Source organism: Fringilla coelebs (genome assembly GCF_963513975.1).
Source record: "Fringilla coelebs genome assembly, chromosome: Z".
Lineage (NCBI taxonomy): Eukaryota > Metazoa > Chordata > Aves > Passeriformes > Fringillidae > Fringilla > Fringilla coelebs.
Genome location: NC_140031.1, coordinates 82,921,381 through 82,939,084, shown reverse-complemented (window position 1 = coordinate 82,939,084; position 17,704 = coordinate 82,921,381). Strand labels below are relative to the sequence as shown.

The following is a 17,704-nucleotide window of genomic DNA, read 5'->3' as shown; positions in this document are numbered from 1 at the left end:
GCCAGGCTCTTTTTTGCTCCAAGGTGAATAATACTCAGGAGACATTGCTTTTGAAGTCTCACCCTGAAGTTTATTATCCTTATCTATTACAGACTCAGGAGATGTGAGCTCTCCTTTACAAGGTGAGAAAGTGCCCCAAAATGGTGCCTGTTCAGGGCTATTTAAATCTCAATTACCCAATAATAATAACAATAAATTATTAAAAATTACCCAATAAACACTTGACATCTATATTATTTATGCTTCTAACCCCATTATGATCACCCCAAATCCATAATGCAGACATCTTTCACCCAACTAGAGAAAACCCCACAGATTTGTGAAGAAGGTAAAAGAAGGTACAAAAAAGACACCTAGCCCACACCCAAAATTCTCCATCTTAGCTCCCATATACTAAAACCCCAAATCTAAGTTTTTCACCCTGTAGATCACACATTTCTAACCAACAGCACACCTGTTGGCTATTAATCAATTTTGGAAACCTTTTCCACAGGTCAGATGCAGTGTTTCCTTGTGGGTCTGTGCCTTTCAGCACAGAAAATTTAAAATTCTCAGCATCCTGGGTTCCAACAACACAGTACATTCATCACACTCTTATTTCCATAAGCAATACATAGATATCATTACAGATACATGTTATATGATTGCCTCTTCACAAATATTAAAATGAAGACTATATGTGTTATGTTGGAAGGTTATGCTGTTTTAATCTCTTTTAAGTAGTGCTGTATTAATCTCTTTAAGAAGTGGGGTAAATATAGTTTTTAGGCTATAGCATAATATTAAAATAGAAACTATACAATGTAAGATACTTTTTGTAACTATCTCAAGGAATGGAAAAGATAACCAAGAAATTCTTTGCATTATCCTATCTGGGCAGAGATAACAAAAACACACACCAAGATCCCAGGAGAAGAATTATTGCCTTCTTATTGGGAAAGCTCAGACTTTGAGGAACCAAAAAGGCTGATTTACAAGATAGGGGGGAAGCTGAAATTAAGCAGAAACATCCTAGTTTGAAAGGAATGTTTGAATCATGTATGAGATATATGAATATGCAATCAGATACTGCTTTTAATAGGTAATCCTTTGTTAGCAAGGTGTGCTTTGGGGCAGAGTGCCAGGCACCTGGACATCCATAATTCTATGCTTTTTATTGCCTCCTACTGTCCTAATTTTTATTACTATTTTCATTATTATAAACTTCTAAAATTTTAACACAAGTGAATGGGATTTTTCCCAGATATTATTATATTTATTACACTACTATTTCCATGAGCCACACAGTGCACATTTAGGTGGATGGATTATATTACACTGGCATGCAGCTAAAAGGAGTTAAAATTGATATTCTCTCTAAAGAGTTAAAATCACTAACAACATGCATAGGCTAATACACGTTATGAATGAGGTCCCTATATGTCTACTTTAATAAACCACAAAATTAAAATTCAGCAGCAATTTTAATAGAACAGCAATTTTATATAAAACAATACAATCAAATATGATCAAGCAGATACAAAAAGAAATTTGGCAGTAGTTGGGATAAAGCATAAGCAAAACTGACAAACCCATCTGGGTATGGGGAGGGCTTCCCACCCTGCCTCACATACAAAAGGATCCAAACACAACTTATGTACTCTATGCTAATACATATTCATCAATATTCTCCCGTAAATCTCCTATTTTCGATTCTTCAGATTTACATCACTGTACTGCACAGTGCATACTCCACCTGTGGCTAAGGAGTCTTTTGGCTCTTCTAATGAAGGATTCTCCTCATCAGCACTGTCCTTTGAACAACCCCACAGGTTGCACATGCACCCCAAGTCTCGTGTTGTAGAAGCCAGCATTATATTCCAAAAATGAGCCCTATTCTTTCACAGACACCTGGAATCATCCCAATTTTGTCCATTTCAAGGCCAACTCTCTAATTATCCCCAGGCCTATTCTGTTTTGGGATGTTACTTATCTCAAACTACATCCTGCCTCCTATTTTCCCATGACCATCTGAAAACATCTGTTTTGTGGCACTAATTACATCTCCTTTTCCTCTATTACTTTTTTATTGTATTTGCGGGGTGGCCTGACAAAGGCAGGAATGATGAATCTGACTCCATGTTCTCAGAAGGCCAATTTATTATTTTATGATACTGTCTTATATTAAAGAACACTAAACTACACTATACTAAAGAATACAGAAAGGATACTTACTGAAGGCTAAAAAGATAATAATGAACACTCCTGACTCTCTCCAGAGTCCCGACACAGCTTGGCGCCAATTGGCCAATGAGACAAAACAATTCACATTAAACCAATGAAACAATCACCTGTGGGTAAACAATCTCCAACCACATTCCAAAGCAGCAAAACACAGGAGAAGCAAATCAGATAATTATTGTTTTCCTTTTATTGTTTGCCTTTTCTCTGAGGCTTCTCAGCTTCCCAGGAGAAAAATCCTGGGTGAGAGGCGTCACTATAGGACACGAAATAACACGATGCACAAACATTGCTGTTCTCAAAGCAAAAAGGGGAAATTTATTTTCTGACTCCAACATTTATAGATTTCCAAAAGTGGCAGTGGATTGGAGGGTGAAAGTGCCACCTCCCCAATGACACTGGACAAACCAACAGTCCATCAAATTTCTCCTCCTCCGTAGAAGGATGCAAAACAGTGAGTTATTTACATAAAGTGTGTGAGAAAGTTCACTACAGGAATGTAAACACCAGAAGGCTTAGAAAATCTTACAAAATCAGGGTGACAGAAAGGATTTTTCAGAAAATGCAAATGCCAGGCTTTTTAACAAATATTTTCTCAAATATATAACCGATATAGTTACAACGGTTAGCGCGACTCACACTTGTTTATTGTGGTGGTGTCCGCAGGGGTCCCAGGATGAGGGAAGAGATGAGAAAGTTGACTCCATGTTTCAGAAGGCTGATTTATTATTTTATGATATATATTATGTTAAAACTGTACTGAAAGAATAGAAGAAAGGATTTCATCAGAAGGCTGGCTAGGAATAGAAAAGGATTGAATAACAATGGTTTGTCTCTGACCGAGACAGTCTGGACAGCTGGACTGGGATTGGCCATTAATTAGAAACAACCCCATGAGACCAATCCCAGCCCCACCTGTTGCATCCCACAGCAGCAGACAGTCATTGGTTACACTTTGTTCCCGAGGCCTCTCAGCTCCTCAGGAGGAAAAATCCTAAGGAAAGGATTTTTCATAAAACGTGTCTGCGGCAGTTCACCACGTACAGAAGTGCGAAAGCCACTATTCCGGGTTCGCCTTGCACCGCAGATTTATCACACACGTAGACCCAGAAGCCAACCCTGTTGTTCGCGTTGTTTTTCGCCGCAGATCACGCACGGGCAGTTCGACGAGCGCTACGTGCTGTCGTCGCGGGTGCGCACGGGGCGCAGCATCCGCGGGCTGAGCCTGCCGCCCGCCTGCAGCCGCGCCGAGCGCCGCGAGGTGGAGAACGTGGTGGTCACCGCGCTCTCCGGCCTGCGCGGCGACCTGTCCGGCAAGTACTACAGCCTCACCAGCATGACCGAGCGGGAGCAGCAGCAGCTCATCGACGTAAGTGCGGCAGCAGCGCCTGCACAGGCCCGGCTTTAGCTTGGTCTCCGCCTTGCCCGCGGGCACACGCTTCCCTGCGGAGCCCGGCGGGATAACAGCATCATTAACCTGAGCTTAATGGGCTGCCGCTGTTCGCAATTTAGCGAGCCGCCCAGGCTCTGCATTTCTGTCAAGTACACCGCTGTGCGGGTCTGAGGCGTGGATTTATATCCCAGAGAGTGAAGCCAGTGTCAAATCAAACCCACGTGGCTGCTGCCACCTCTCTGCACAAGTAAAGAGAGAAATTCAGGACCTTTCCTTGGTCATCTCCTTGAGCAAACGGATACTTTCTATATTAACCATTCTAACTAAAAGTATTACACTGAGATAAGCATTACATGGTATCTCCATTCCATTCTGTTGGGGGTGGGGGGGCTTTGCCTGTGATTACATCAAAATGATACTAATGCTACTTTCCCAAATTTTGGCTGTAATTTCATAAGTGTACACTACACTAATTCTAATTTCCCAAAAGTCGCTCTAGCCTATTGCACCCAGGTAACCTTTTCCCAGCCCTGTCATTGTGCTCAAGGAACTGAAGGACCAGGCCCATAACAAGAGTTTTCATTGTCACACAGATGGAAAGACAAGGATTTTCATCATGGATTTTGTCACAGCATGTGATGTGTCAAAGCTTGAATGTGCATTTTAAGTGTCCAAAGGAATGGCTGTACCCTCTTAGCTATACTCATGGCACATTATTCCATAACATCAACCAAAGGGGAGCTGATGAAGTAACATAACTATTTATAACCCTGGAACCAGGTGTCTGGATTAACCAGGAGTTAAGAATTTATGTAAGGTCAGTAACTTTTTAAATTGAATGTCCCTGGTGATATGTTTATTGACAAGATGTTGATGACCTGTTGCGGGTTTTATTTTCAGCAGGAGACAGCTCTGCAGGATGTACAGGTTGAAATGGGAGTGTGGAAAATGTAATTCCTTCATGGTTTAAGGCTAAATCCTGTAGGAAGTGGAATAGGCTTCACTGATTCAGCATTTTATCTCTTTTTTTTTTTTTTTTTGTTTCATGACTGATAACACAAATTTAGAGAGATCAGACACCGATGTTGCGACCTGAGATTCATTCCTTACCTCCTTACACCACTGCTTACCCCCTCCAGCATTTCAGGACCTGGCACCTCTGTGGGATCAGGCCTCCTGCCAGCCTCTGAAGGCACCATTTCAGCTCTGCAAGACCAAAGTTTATTTCAGTGAGATAAATTAGGCCTACGAGAATTGCACTCAGCACAGAAGGCATTTGATATTTTGCAGATTTGGGCCATATGCTCATGAGGAAAAGTAACAGCTCTTTTCTTGCAAAAAGGGGGATTTTTGTTTCAAGCAAAGTGTCAAGTGGAGCATGCTGAGGAAGGACATTTGGTGTCCCTTTGAAGAACAAAGAGAACTCTACACCTTTTCTTCCTGCATGGTTGGAGTTCTGCATGCACTGTGTCTATTGCAAAGCATTCAAAGATGAGAATCTAAGTGAAATGAAGAAAATAATAATTTCATTCTTCATTAAGGGAAAAATTAAGTAAAGCACATCAATGTGTCTCCCATGTCATACGCTTTCTGAATAGACTGCCTCATTATTTCTAGTTAAGCCCTAGGTTTAAAAAGAAAAAGAATAAAACCAACAACACTGCCAGCAAAAAAACTCCAACATTTGATATAGTAGTGTTCAAGGAATTAAGAAATATTAGTTTTTTCAGCACACGCATGAAAATCAATATAAAATATTTATTCTCTTTGGGGGAAAAAACCCCAAAGTAAAATGTTTTAAAAATTCTAAACTATTAGGCACAGGGCAAGTTGGTGGCACAGCATGTGCTACATTTATTAGGTCACAAACAGCATCTCTGGTAAGGAATATAACAAGCCTGTGATTCCAAAAGCTTGAGATACAATTCCTGCCTTGAGTTCATGCTCAGAATAATTTCTAAATCTCCATGCTGGAGAAGTATCTTTTCACAACTAGCACTTTTTATTGTTTGGTGTTTGTTATTTTTTTCCCAATCTTTAAGAACTCATTGACTTCTCCTATGCTGAAATGTGCCTGAATGCAGAGGAGATCTCTGAAGCCAGGTCCTCCTGAGCATCCTTGGCTGTGTCCATGTGGACTTAGGTCCCACCTCCCATCCCTCCCTACATTTGGAAAATGTTTTTGGCAAAACATGCCAGCGAGCATCTGTGAGAGTTAAGGAAACCTCCTGGGTAAAGAGATTTTATTTCCAGCAAAGGAACCAGGTTCCCAGGCTGTACTGTGTGATTTGCTTGTGCTTCCACTGCCCTCACAAACATGCACTGGATAAACTGGAGCTCTGTTCTTTGTCTCTCTGCCTCCCTCTGGCCCTGTCCTGTGCCCAGGATCACTTTCTCTTTGACAAGCCCGTGTCCCCTCTGCTGACATGTGCTGGGATGGCCCGTGACTGGCCGGACGCCAGGGGGATCTGGTAGGTTGTGTGACCTGCAGGCTCCTGTGTCCTGCCCAAAGATTGTCTTACAAACCTCCTTGCTTGTCCTAACCCTGCACGAACTCTGGCCCACACTCACAGCATGCCCAGTTTGCTTCAAAAGGAGAAAGGTTTTAGTTCCTGGGGCTGAAAGCAACCCTTTCCTTCCTGGATGAAAAGGAGACAGGGAAGCTGGATTTCCTGCTCTGTTCTAGGTCTGTTTCTACCGCCCCAACACACTTGATATTGGGGCCAAATACAATATCTGCTGTGGAGATGAAGGGGAACAGCTCTGAGGTGAGAGCCCAAACCAACAGCAGAGGATGGGGCAGCTGTGCAGTGCACAGCATCTGCATCCAGCCTGCTGCACTGCAGGCACTGCCAGGTGCTTTAACCCTGGAAAAACAGGCAAAAACCATTCTGAGGAATCACCTGGTGTGAAACCTGATCACCCCCAAACCCAGTGACCTGCTGGAAAATTTAATTTCAACAAGTTTCCTACGAGATTCAGTAAGGTGCAGATTCTTTGGTCCCCAGTGAAGTCTGAGGAGGAGGAAAAGGATCAAGCTTGAGGCACCCATTCATTGTCTCTACAAACAAACAGAAGTACCAGGAGCATAACTGCTATACAGGGATTTCCTGAATAAAACAGACCTGGGTTTTGGCTTCTTTTACATGTGACTTATCAGGGAGAATGGAAGAAAACAAATTAGTGTGACTGGAAAGTACTTCTCTAAGCCACAGCTTGAGAATCTGCCTTTCTCTTGCAAAAAATTGTTGTCACAAAGTATGTACATTGTGGAAATAATTTTTCTTTTGATGATCCTGTCCTGTCATGGGCTGCAGGACCATTTCCACCAACAGCACTGTCAGCAATGGCACAGTTCTGATGCATGGTCCTGACAGCAATGGGGACACTTGCTGAACTAAAAGGGGAGGGGAGTTAGGCCAAACTCAGACTATTTATAAACCCTCCCTCAGCATTTGTGCACGACTGAGGAGGAGGTGACTGTGCCAGGCCTGACCCCAGTGTCAGGGCACAGGATGTTTACACCTGCTCAGCACTGCACTGGCCAGCTCCAACTGCAAGAAGAAAAAGGAGACGCAGCAAAAGAGCAGCTGAAAGTCAGACTTTCAGCGATCTTGAACTTTCACTTTCATGTTCCTTAAACCTGGTGGTATTTCACTGCTGGCACAAATGAGTCTGATCCCATCCATCACCCTGTACATGCTGTAGGAAGGCAGTAGGAGGAGACTGGCCAAGCAGAGGAAAAGCCAGAAGTGACCCAGCACTTGACAAAGCCAGCCCTGACTGCAGGTTTGAGGCAGGAGTGGGTTTTCAGGGGTTCTGGCCTTTCTGGCTGAGCAGGGTCACTGAGGGATCCCAGAAACATCCCTTGAGGGATGCAGACACCCAGTGCTCCCAGGGACACTGGGGTTTGAGGTAGGGGAGAACAAAATTTAATTAAAAATTAACTAAGTACACATTACTTGGCTCCCAGCAGCATGCAGGTGTTTGGGTTTTCTGAACAGAACGCTTCCCTGATGTCCCTGATGTCTTGGTTGGGAAGGACAGGTGCCTGCTAAAGGAGACAGGAGCCTCCCCTGAAATGGAGAATGCAAACCCTCCCCACCCCTCCGAATTGCCATGAATTTTAAATTAAGGGGCTCTCAGGCAGAAATATGGGAGCAGGAAATAACAGCTCTTTAATAGGGAAGGGAAAAAATAAAATGATAACATAAAACAATGTGATACACTGGAACAACACCGTCAGAGTCAGAACTCAACCTGACACCCTGTGGGTCAGGGTGTTGGCAGCAGTCCAGTTGGAAAAGGGGCTGCAGTCCCCCTGGAGTGTCAGGCGTGGTTCTGTTGGAGCAGGGGGTCCTGTAGGAAAGGGGTGAATTCTTCCTCCGCAGATCCGTGGAAGTAGAAGCAGCTGCTGTTCCTCTGGGTAGTCCAGTGGAGCAGAGCCGTGCTGGTGTGTCAGAATCTCCAGATTATATCCAGTTAGCAATGCTTGGCTCCTCCCTCTGGGCGGAGCATCTCACAATGGGTTGCTATAGTTCTTATCAGTCATGTGGTGACATTCAATAACCCCTTATCAGCAGACGCCCCTTGTTGATTATGATCACTCAGGAAGAGAGATAAGGAGCATTGCCCACTTGACACCAGACAACTGCCATACAGATGGCAATAGAATACATCTTGCCTTGCAATCTGGAACACCTGAGGACAGAGGGGGCAGAGCTTGGCTTCTCCCTTGGCTGCATCCCCAGCTGTGCTCCTGAGGGAGGACCACAGCAGCATGATGTGACCAGAAATCTCTCCTCACACTGGGCCCAAGAGGCCCTGTAATGCCATAGGGATGTGTGAGGGATCCAGTGGTGGAACTGGATCCAGCCCCAACCCCTCACTCCAGACAGCAGCTTGATTATGGCACGTTTAACATCTCTGCTGCTTGGGAAGACTGTGATAAAACTAAGGATGCTGACAGTTATTTCTCAGAGCTTGCCTTTTTAAAGATAGTAATTTCTTTTTCTCCCCTCTTGACTAGGCACAACAATGAGAAAACATTTCTCATTTGGATTAATGAAGAGGACCACACCAGGGTGATCTCCATGGAGAAGGGTGGCAACATGAAGCGTGTCTTTGAAAGATTCTGCCGTGGATTAAAAGAGGTAGTGTCTCAGTGAGTTCATTATTCCTGTTTGTTCACTGCTGCTTACTGTGGTTCCCACTGAGCTGACATCTCCAGGGGCAATGAAATGAAGTCACATCAGTCCATGCAACAACCCACATCAACACAGCTAAAGCAGGAAACATGGGCAGATTAATAGCTGAGTTGTAGGGGAAAATAAATAAATATCCTGTAGTCGCAGGCCCCCAGCCAGGTAATAATTAGCATTGACTCCATGATTCTCAGAAGGCTGATCAATCTTTTATTATACTGTACTTATTAGGAAACTCCTTGCCCTTACAGACAGTCACCATACAGGTGGACCCAATTGGTCCTTGAATCCAAGCGCCACCACCACTGGACAATTAAGAAATCACCCTTTGGTAAACAAATCCATAACACATTCCACATGTGCACAACAACAGGTGCAGCAAGTGAAGATAGGAATTGTTTCTCGTCCTTTTCTCTGATCTTCTCACAGCCTTCCCTAGGACAATGCCTGGGAAAGTTCTGCCTGCTGTTCTTTGTGGCCTGAGAGCTGCTGCCACAATATACCTTTTTTTTTTTCTTTCTTTCCATTTTGTGCCTGCAGACTGTGGGAAATCATAAATGAAGCATTTCATTTGGGTTGTTTGATTTGCTTGATTGGAGACTTAATTTGGCCCATCCTCCTGGTTCTTATTTCTGAGCTGGGAGCAGAGTGGAAGCTGCTGAGGTTGTACACAGGACTGAGGGTTTAGGACCCACTACTTTGCAGAGATATGGGGGTTTGTGATTAAAATACTGAGAACTGATAGTCAGGGCTGATGGGTAGTATTTTGGTAGAACTAATCACAGTGATAAGAAAGGCTTCCTGGGAGAGGGTATGGGTATAAACAGTTTTGCCCAGATGATCTAGGTATGACTCAGGTTGGGTCTGGGCCCAGTGCTGCCCTCTGACCTGCTCCGGCACAAAGAAATGTTGATTTACCAGAGAAACAGAACTTTACTGTGCCCCACAGGCAATACCAAGGAACCGTGGAATGGTTTGGGTTAGGGTTAGGGTTTGCAGCGGGTTTTGGGGCACAGAAAAACAAAGCCATCTGATTTATGCTCTGCTGGCAAGGTGGTTACTGAGAGTTTCCAGGGTGGGTTTCCAGGCACGCCTGTGAGAGTCAGCAGGGCACAGGTGGTGGCCCAGGAGACACAGCCCCCAGGTGTTGTCCCCAGCTTTTGCCTCTGCTGTTAGGCTGAGCTCATGCCAGCCTGTGGACATGGGCATGGAAGGTGGTGGGGCAGCTCTGGGAGCTGTGCCATCAGCAGGTGTCTGGGGCAGCAAGTCAGGTCTAGTTCCCCACCATCCACTGTGTTACCCTCACAAAACACAGAAATTATCTTATGAAAGTAACTTATTCTTCATCCTCCTGCAGACCTGTAGTATTCAGCTATATTCATAGGCGTCCTGTGAGCTTGAGCTGGTTTATGCATTCTGTTCTCCTCAGAGGGAGATGAGAACTCAAATGAAATGGTACTGGGTTTGCACAAGCACAGATGGGTGAACAGAGTACTAGGTTATTCAAAGGGCAGTAGACCCTTGTGATTTTCCGGCTGGTAGTTATTTCCCTCTCCTGTCAATTCTGGTCAGAGAGCTACTAATGAGAAGTCTTATCTACAAGCTGCGTTGTCTCCTTCTAATGGAGGTGTGGCACTTAGAGGCCAAATGCTCTCTTCAAGGAGTCGTGACATCAGCTAGAAAACTATACAAAACTCATGTTCAGCTCCCTCTGCTTGCTTTGTAGTGTTTGAATCCTTTGAGGTCCTGTGTTTCAAACTTGGTTCAAAATTACTGAGTTATAAACAAATGCCAAAAGCTACAACTCTTAAGTGAAGATGTGGCTCCGTGGGCCAAGGCTTTACCAAAACACCACAACAGGGAGTTCTCTGGTGAAGTGACCAAAAGCCTCCAAGATAATTTCTTGGATTACACTTTCTCCTGGCCCAGAGATGGGGCAACTGAGAGGTGTTTTCAAAACTTTTATTCCTTTTCCAGTCTCATTTGAAGGGTGAGACAGTACAGATGTTATAATGCACACCATCACGATCAGAAGCCAACTGTTTCCTAATTCCAATGCACTGTAAGTGTTTCTTGGTCTGTCAGCCTTAGCCACACCATGCTGTAGATGCCTTGAAGCCAGTAATCCAAAATCCCCCCTCGTGGGTCCCAGGACAGCGCATCTTTCACAGTTCTGTTTCCCCAAAGTATCCAGTCTCACTTGCAAGGCCACCCTTTGAAACTTGTTTCCAGCCCCATTTCTCTCTCAGCAATGTCTGTCCATTCCATGGCATTTCTAAGTCAGCATGTCTTGTCTCAAAGTTTGCACCTGGATGCACACTCTGAGAGCCTTCTGTCAGGCTTTGAGAATTCTCTATAAATCCATTTCCCACATTAGTAGTCATGAGAAGGCGGTGAAGAAATCCTTGTGGTACCTGATGAGTGCAAACATTTGTATCATACCTTGGCCAGACTGCACTCAGGTGTAAATTCCTGCCACTCCACTGGTACCTGGCAATCAGACACTTGTAAATCTGCCCCTTTTTGTTTTGTTTCTGTGCCCACCCAGGTGGAAAGGCTGATCAAGGAGCGGGGCTGGGAGTTCATGTGGAACGAGCGCCTGGGCTACGTGCTGACCTGTCCCTCCAACCTGGGCACGGGGCTGCGTGCAGGAGTCCACGTCAAGCTGCCCAGACTCAGCAAGGTACACTGCACTGAAATGGGATAAAAGTGACATAAAGGTGACGTGGCTTAAATGTGACATGAGCCAGATCTCCTGGGGTGTAAAGGAGCAGAGAAGAAATGACAGTTTACGGCAACTGCACATTAAAAGGATGTGTGTTACTAGGTCTGGGGAAAGTGCACTAAAGGAGCATGCTGTAATCCTGAAAATTGCTGTATTTGTTGTGGAAATCAATCTGCTTAGTGGGAAGACACAAAGAGGGGCTGTAACAAAGGAGTGAGAGGACTCTCCACCTCTGCCTGTCCTTGTGGCAGCACTGTAAGGGTCTCAGCATCGCAGTGACTCTGCTCAGACACACAGTGGAAGGCACAGTGGGAACTGAAGGCTGTTTCTCCTGACAGGACCCCAGGTTCTCCAAGATCCTGGAGAACCTGCGGCTGCAGAAGCGTGGCACCGGCGGGGTGGACACGGCAGCCGTGGCTGACATCTACGACATCTCCAACCTGGACCGCCTCGGGCGCTCAGAGGTATACTGCTCCTCTTGGGGTTTCCTTCTGTGTTCTCACCCTTGCTTTTTAGCTGAGATCGGTACTGACACGGGCCAGTTTCCCTCTGCTGAGCTCAGAGGATCCATGGCAGTTTTTACTGCTCATGAATCTGGTCCAGTGGAAATGCTCACTGAAAGGAGAACTGTTAATGTGCATGAAGTGCTTGATAAATGCCCCTGTCCTGGCAGTGAAAAAACCCAACCCTGAGCAAACTGCACAAACATGACCATGTGCTGAGGATCAACATGAGGGTACACACGTGCTGGAAGGAAGCAGGCTTGGAGTCCAAACTCACACAGGGACTCAGGCACTGAAGCAAGACTTGGTGAAGGGTGTTGTGTTCCTTTCACTGCTGAGTCACACACTTCCTCCATGATTACAGCAGCACAAAGTTTCCACCCCACAGTGGCTCTCAGACAAGAGAGCTGTGTTGTCTTGGTGTGAAAACCCAGGTACCTTCTAAGGAAGGCAGGAGCCTCCCCTGAAATGAAAAATGCAAAGTCCCTCCCTCCAAATTATTGTAATTTTGAAATTAAGGGGCTCTCAGACTGAGATATAGGAATAGGAACAACAGTTCTTTACCAGGACAATTAACTATACAAATTCAATAGTACAAAAAAACCAAAACAAACCATTGCCAGAGTCAGAGCATGCCCTGGCCCCTGTGTGTCAGGGTGGCGGCACAGTCCCATCCCATGGGGGTGGCACAGTCCCATCCCATCCCAGGGTGGTGGCACAGTCCCATCCCAGGTGGTGGCACAGCCCCATCCCAGGTGGTGGCACAGTCCCATCCCATGGTGGCACAGTCCCATCCCAGGGTGGTGGCACAGCCCCATCCCAGGTGGTGGCACAGTCCCATCCCATGGTGGCACAGTCCCATCCCAGGGTGGTGGCACAGCCCCATCCCAGGGGTGGCACAGTCCCATCCCATGGTGGCACAGTCCCATCCCAGGGTGGTGGCACAGTCCCATCCCAGGGGGTGGCACAGTCCCATCCCAGGGTGGTGGCACAGTCCCATCCCATGGTGGTGGCACTGTCCCATCCCAGGGTGGTGGCACAGTCCCATCCCAGGGGGTGGCACAGTCCCATCCCATGGTGGCACAGCCCCATCCCAGGGGGGCTCAGCCCTCCTGCAGTGCCAGCTGTGGCTCTGCTGCAGCAGGATCCTGCACAAGGGGGGAGTTTTCCTCTGCAGCTGCAGGGCTGCTGGAGATGGGCCTGCTCTCCCTCTGGGAATGCAGGGCAGGAGAAAGCTGCTCCTCTGGGAATGCAGGGGGCAAAGGCTGCCGTGCTGTCCCAACCCCCAGATTGTATCCAGGTAGGAATGCTTGGCTCCTGCCCTGGGCACAGCATCTCCCCATGGGATGATGGAATTTGATCAGCCCTGCAGGGACACTCAGTGGGCATGGACAGAAGGTAATTAATAATGAATGGGCCATGGACAGCAGAGATCTCCTGGAGGGTGGATTGGTGCTAGGAGTGATAAAGAACACTGCCCCACCTGGGTTTAGCAGATGGTAGAATACTCACTTCTGCTTACATCTTGTATTGCAACCTAAGACATGTGTTTAAAACAGAGACTGAAATCAGGCCAAAGATTTACTAGTGAGCCCTGAGCCTTCCCTGTAGGGCACAGTGACATGGGTGCCCCTCAGATGTTTGCTGCAAAGCCATTTCATTGAGAAGGAACATTTGTAGTGCCAGAGCATGGAAATGACCCTGCAGCCTGGAGCAGCTGCTCCCCTCCTGGCAGCTCAGGTCCCACACCTCATTCCAGCTTCATGCTTAATGATTTCATGAGCCAGAGCAGTTCCTAAGAGCACAGCTAATGAGGATGGGGAGAAACAGCTGTGCCCAGGAGCTGCTTGCTGCTCCTCCCACCACTCTGACTGAGACAAACCCCATGGCTGTGGCAGGCAGGATATGGATGCAGACTGGTCCTGGTGCTGCAGCCCAACACCTGGGGCCAGCCCCATTCTAGGCAGGTTTTCATAACAGAAAAATAACCCTGGGATAATGCACCTGGGTGACAACAATGTTAACCCAGCCCACAGTGCCTTCCCTTCCTGGCTCACCTGCCACAGGGACAGCCCACCCAGGTGACCACTGCTCTCTGATCCAGATATGCCTCTCAATGTCTCCACAGACAGATGTCTGGAAACTTCAAACACTGATGTTTAATGTAGGCATCTGTGTTCCTTTGGATCTAGAATGAAACAAGTAACAGGAAACAAAATAAATAAGAGTGAAATAGTATTAAGCTGTATTATTTGCCAAAACAGCCTGTGACGAACACATTTATTAACACCTGAGCCATCATCATGTGTGTTTTATATTAAAGTAACATTAATAATAAAAAACAGGATTACACAGCATGATGAATTGAGTCCTGCTGACAGACAGCCTAAGCCTACACATTTTTGCTTATATGAAGACTTTTGCTTATACTGAAGTCGGTGATGCCTCCTACAGCAAGGATCCAAAGGATTAAGGCAACAGATTAGACTCAAGCCCTGCCTTGGAGATTCTGAAATCTAAATAAGAGAAGGCATAAGAAAAGTTTTATTATAGGATAAATTTTTTCAGTACATAATTAAATAAATGCCATTATGTGGCAAATGTGTTAGCAGAACTGAATTATGCTCCCAAAGGTGCAAGATAAAACTGTTTGTATTCCTGCTCTGTTTCAGTTACTGGTCAATGCAAACTTAATATGAAATTTGTTTTCTTATGGAGGCTGCAAAATCAGACCTCTGAATTCCCAACACAGCTAGTCTGTAAAAGACAATAAAATAAATCGCTAAGCCTCTGAAATGCTTTATAGTAAAAACAAATCCCTTGAAAATCAGCAACTGCCACAATAAAGAGACAATGGGATTTAGTCTTCACACTTGGTTTCAACAAGCCGGTTATTAAAGGTTGCTAATGAACCATTTCATGGAGATTAAGAAATACCAGCTTTATCTTGCTGCCTCACAGTGCCACAGGGTCTGTGGTCCTTAAATGTCACCTGTCTGCTGGGGACAGGGCCCTTGTATTCTCCAGCAATTTTGAAACAGGTTATGAAGACACCACCAACCCCTGCCATACAGAATTATGAATGTTGGTGCTGCTCTGGGCTTGGAGCAAATCCCACCCCTGGCAGTGTCACTCTGATGCACTGGAGTGGCTGCCTAGAACAGGGGCTAGACAAGATTAAGGGAATAAAAACAGGTATTTATTAAAGGCCTTCAAAAGGTACAGTTTGGGCTGTCAAAAGCCTCCAGTGGACTACACCCTAGGTGGTTGATGGTCACGAGTTTTTCATAAAGATAAAAGTTTGGTCCATTTGCATTTCAGGGGTTAATCCTCTAACTACAGTTTTAGGTAATGAAGTAATTTTCTCCAGGTGTGCCGCCCTCAGATGCTGTTTGCATCTGAAACAATAAGGTGTCCTTGAGTTTCAGGCCTAGAGAGGAATTGTTTTGTCTGAATAAAATGGGAAAACAGTAGGGAAAACAGGGTATGGAGTTTAGAATTTTACACTAAAGCAGTACAGGATCTAAAAAATATAAAACCTAAATCCCAAGGCATTAACTGAAGAGCTGGGAGCAAAGCAGTGCTGGGTGCAGGATGAGCCCTGAGCTGTGTGCTGAGCCCGGCAGGACAGGCAGGCTGCTCCCCAGGGCTGAGTGACCACCCCAGAGGGCCATGGCCATCTGCAGGGGAAGGACACAGCTCAGCTTTGTGAGCCCCCTCAGGCACTGTGAATGTCCCTACGCTCCTGCCACTCCCAGACACATCAAGGACACCCACCCTCAGCCCCCAGCAGCATTCAGGGCTGGTGTGAACCAGGGCAACAAGCCTTCTTGGTGCTCTCCTTGCCCAGCATCCCTCCCAATTCACTTCCATGTCTCTGTGCTCACACATCCTGCAAGCATGGGGTGTTTTGGGCTTGGGAGCTGGGGAGACACAGCAAACACTTCAGTGCTTCATCAGGCACTGCCTGGCAAGACTGAACACTCACAGCACAACTGCTCTGTGCCCTCACCCTCGTGCAGAGTGGGGAACACTCTGGGCCAGGCATCCCTGCTCAGCAACACCCTGCACCCTCTCAGGGGTCATGTTTAAAACAGGTCCCTCAGCTCCTGCTTGAACACTTTATATAGGGACTTCTGCTTCATTGGTTTGCTCCTGTGGGAGCACAGTTTGGTGGATATAACTTTAGGGACCTTCTGAAAGTTTCTGCTGCTCAGGGCAAACAGGAGAAGGGAATTACTGTGGCTTTGCCCAGCGTGTACTCCCTGAGCCAGAGGAGGTGTGATGTCTGTGACCCTCCTCACTTTCAGCTTTGTCTGCTGAGGCGACAGCACGAGTCAACTTCCCACTCTTCTATTAACAGGTGACCTAAACCCTCTGTTACTACAATTCTCCTCTTGTTGTTTTAGGTGGAGCTAGTCCAGATTGTCATCGACGGGGTCAATTACCTGGTTGACTGCGAGAAGAAACTGGAAAGAGGCCAAGACATCAAGGTGCCACCCCCCCTGCCTCAGTTTGGCAGGAGATGAAGCTGCTGGTGATGGCCGCAGCTGAGGGCAAACGTGGCTGCCGTTCTGATGGAAAGGCACCCCTGTACATCTCTGTATAAATGCATTGTGTAATAAAACACTGCCTGATACCTGAGGTCTCCTCCATGCCTGGCTGCACTGGCACAAAGTGGTCTGGGTGCAGCGTTATTAGGGTGCACCCATACAACAACCTTGGGACGCTCTTTTTGGGGGGACTGCTTCCCTTTCTTGGTTGGTGATAAGAAAAGTACCACTTCAGCTGTGCAAAAAGCACAAATCTCTAATTCTATGCAGCACTTGCACTTCTGGACATATTTACAATGTCTCCTGTAAGCATCCTGCTCATTTCTGCCCTGTGCCCTTGGGCTGCAGCAACCTGGCCCAAAACCCAGCAGGCAAATTAGTTGCTGATATTCTGCATCTCACTTAAACCTGCCCAGCTCCAGTCCCCTCCTGCAGCTCTCAGCTTCAGAGGTAACAGGGTTTGGCTCAGCTGCCACTCCCCAGGTCCCTGAGGATGTGCTGCCACTCCAAGGGACATCTCCATGCTCACCATGGTCCATGTGCTCAGCACACTGGAAAGGGAAAAACCAGCAAGTGCTGACAATCCCACTGATTGCTTCTTTTTTGCATATGGAAACACAGTGTTTCACAGCCAGAACACCAGGTCCCAGGCAGGTCCCTTGGTGAGTCATATCTGCAGAGCTGTGGCTGGATGGCTGGCCCATAACTGGCTACAGACTTTAGAAGTCACAATTGGAAGCTAATTGAGAGCTAGATGGCGAATTAGCTGCTCTTGAAAATCAGCAGCAGGGTGTGCTCAGAAGGAGAGCTGCTCAGTGTAGAGCAGGCTGGAGCTTCCCTGTGATTACTGTTACTTCCTCGTCTATGCTGGGCACATTCCCTAGCATTTTGCTGCTGGCTTTCCAAATGGTGGTTAATAATAGTAATTCTGGGGGAGGGAATCAGACTATTGCTGATTTTACGTAGAAGGCAAATAAGCAAAACTGGAAAGGCTTCACTGTTAGCCCTCCATAACTCTCATCTCAACACAAAATCCAGCTGTGGGCCAAGTGTCCTCAGATTTTGGCCTGTATTTTGCTTTTCTCCTGCAGACCTGCCAACTGCTG

The 17,704-nt window shown here is 46.4% G+C and overlaps 1 protein-coding gene across 1 annotated transcript in view; it reads left to right on the top strand.

Moving 5' to 3' along the window:
* The window catches only part of CKMT2 (creatine kinase, mitochondrial 2), a 33,318-nt gene extending 16,634 nt beyond the window's left edge, over positions 1-16,684 (top strand). The window contains exons 6-11 of the mRNA XM_084225706.1: positions 3,368-3,589; positions 5,999-6,084; positions 8,643-8,766; positions 11,366-11,500; positions 11,881-12,006; positions 16,455-16,684. Of these exons, the coding sequence (XP_084081832.1) occupies positions 3,368-3,589; positions 5,999-6,084; positions 8,643-8,766; positions 11,366-11,500; positions 11,881-12,006; positions 16,455-16,574 (813 nt within the window). The 3' untranslated portion in view covers positions 16,575-16,684. The remainder of the gene's footprint in view (positions 1-3,367; positions 3,590-5,998; positions 6,085-8,642; positions 8,767-11,365; positions 11,501-11,880; positions 12,007-16,454) is intronic.
* The last annotated feature ends 1,020 nt before the right edge of the window (positions 16,685-17,704 follow it).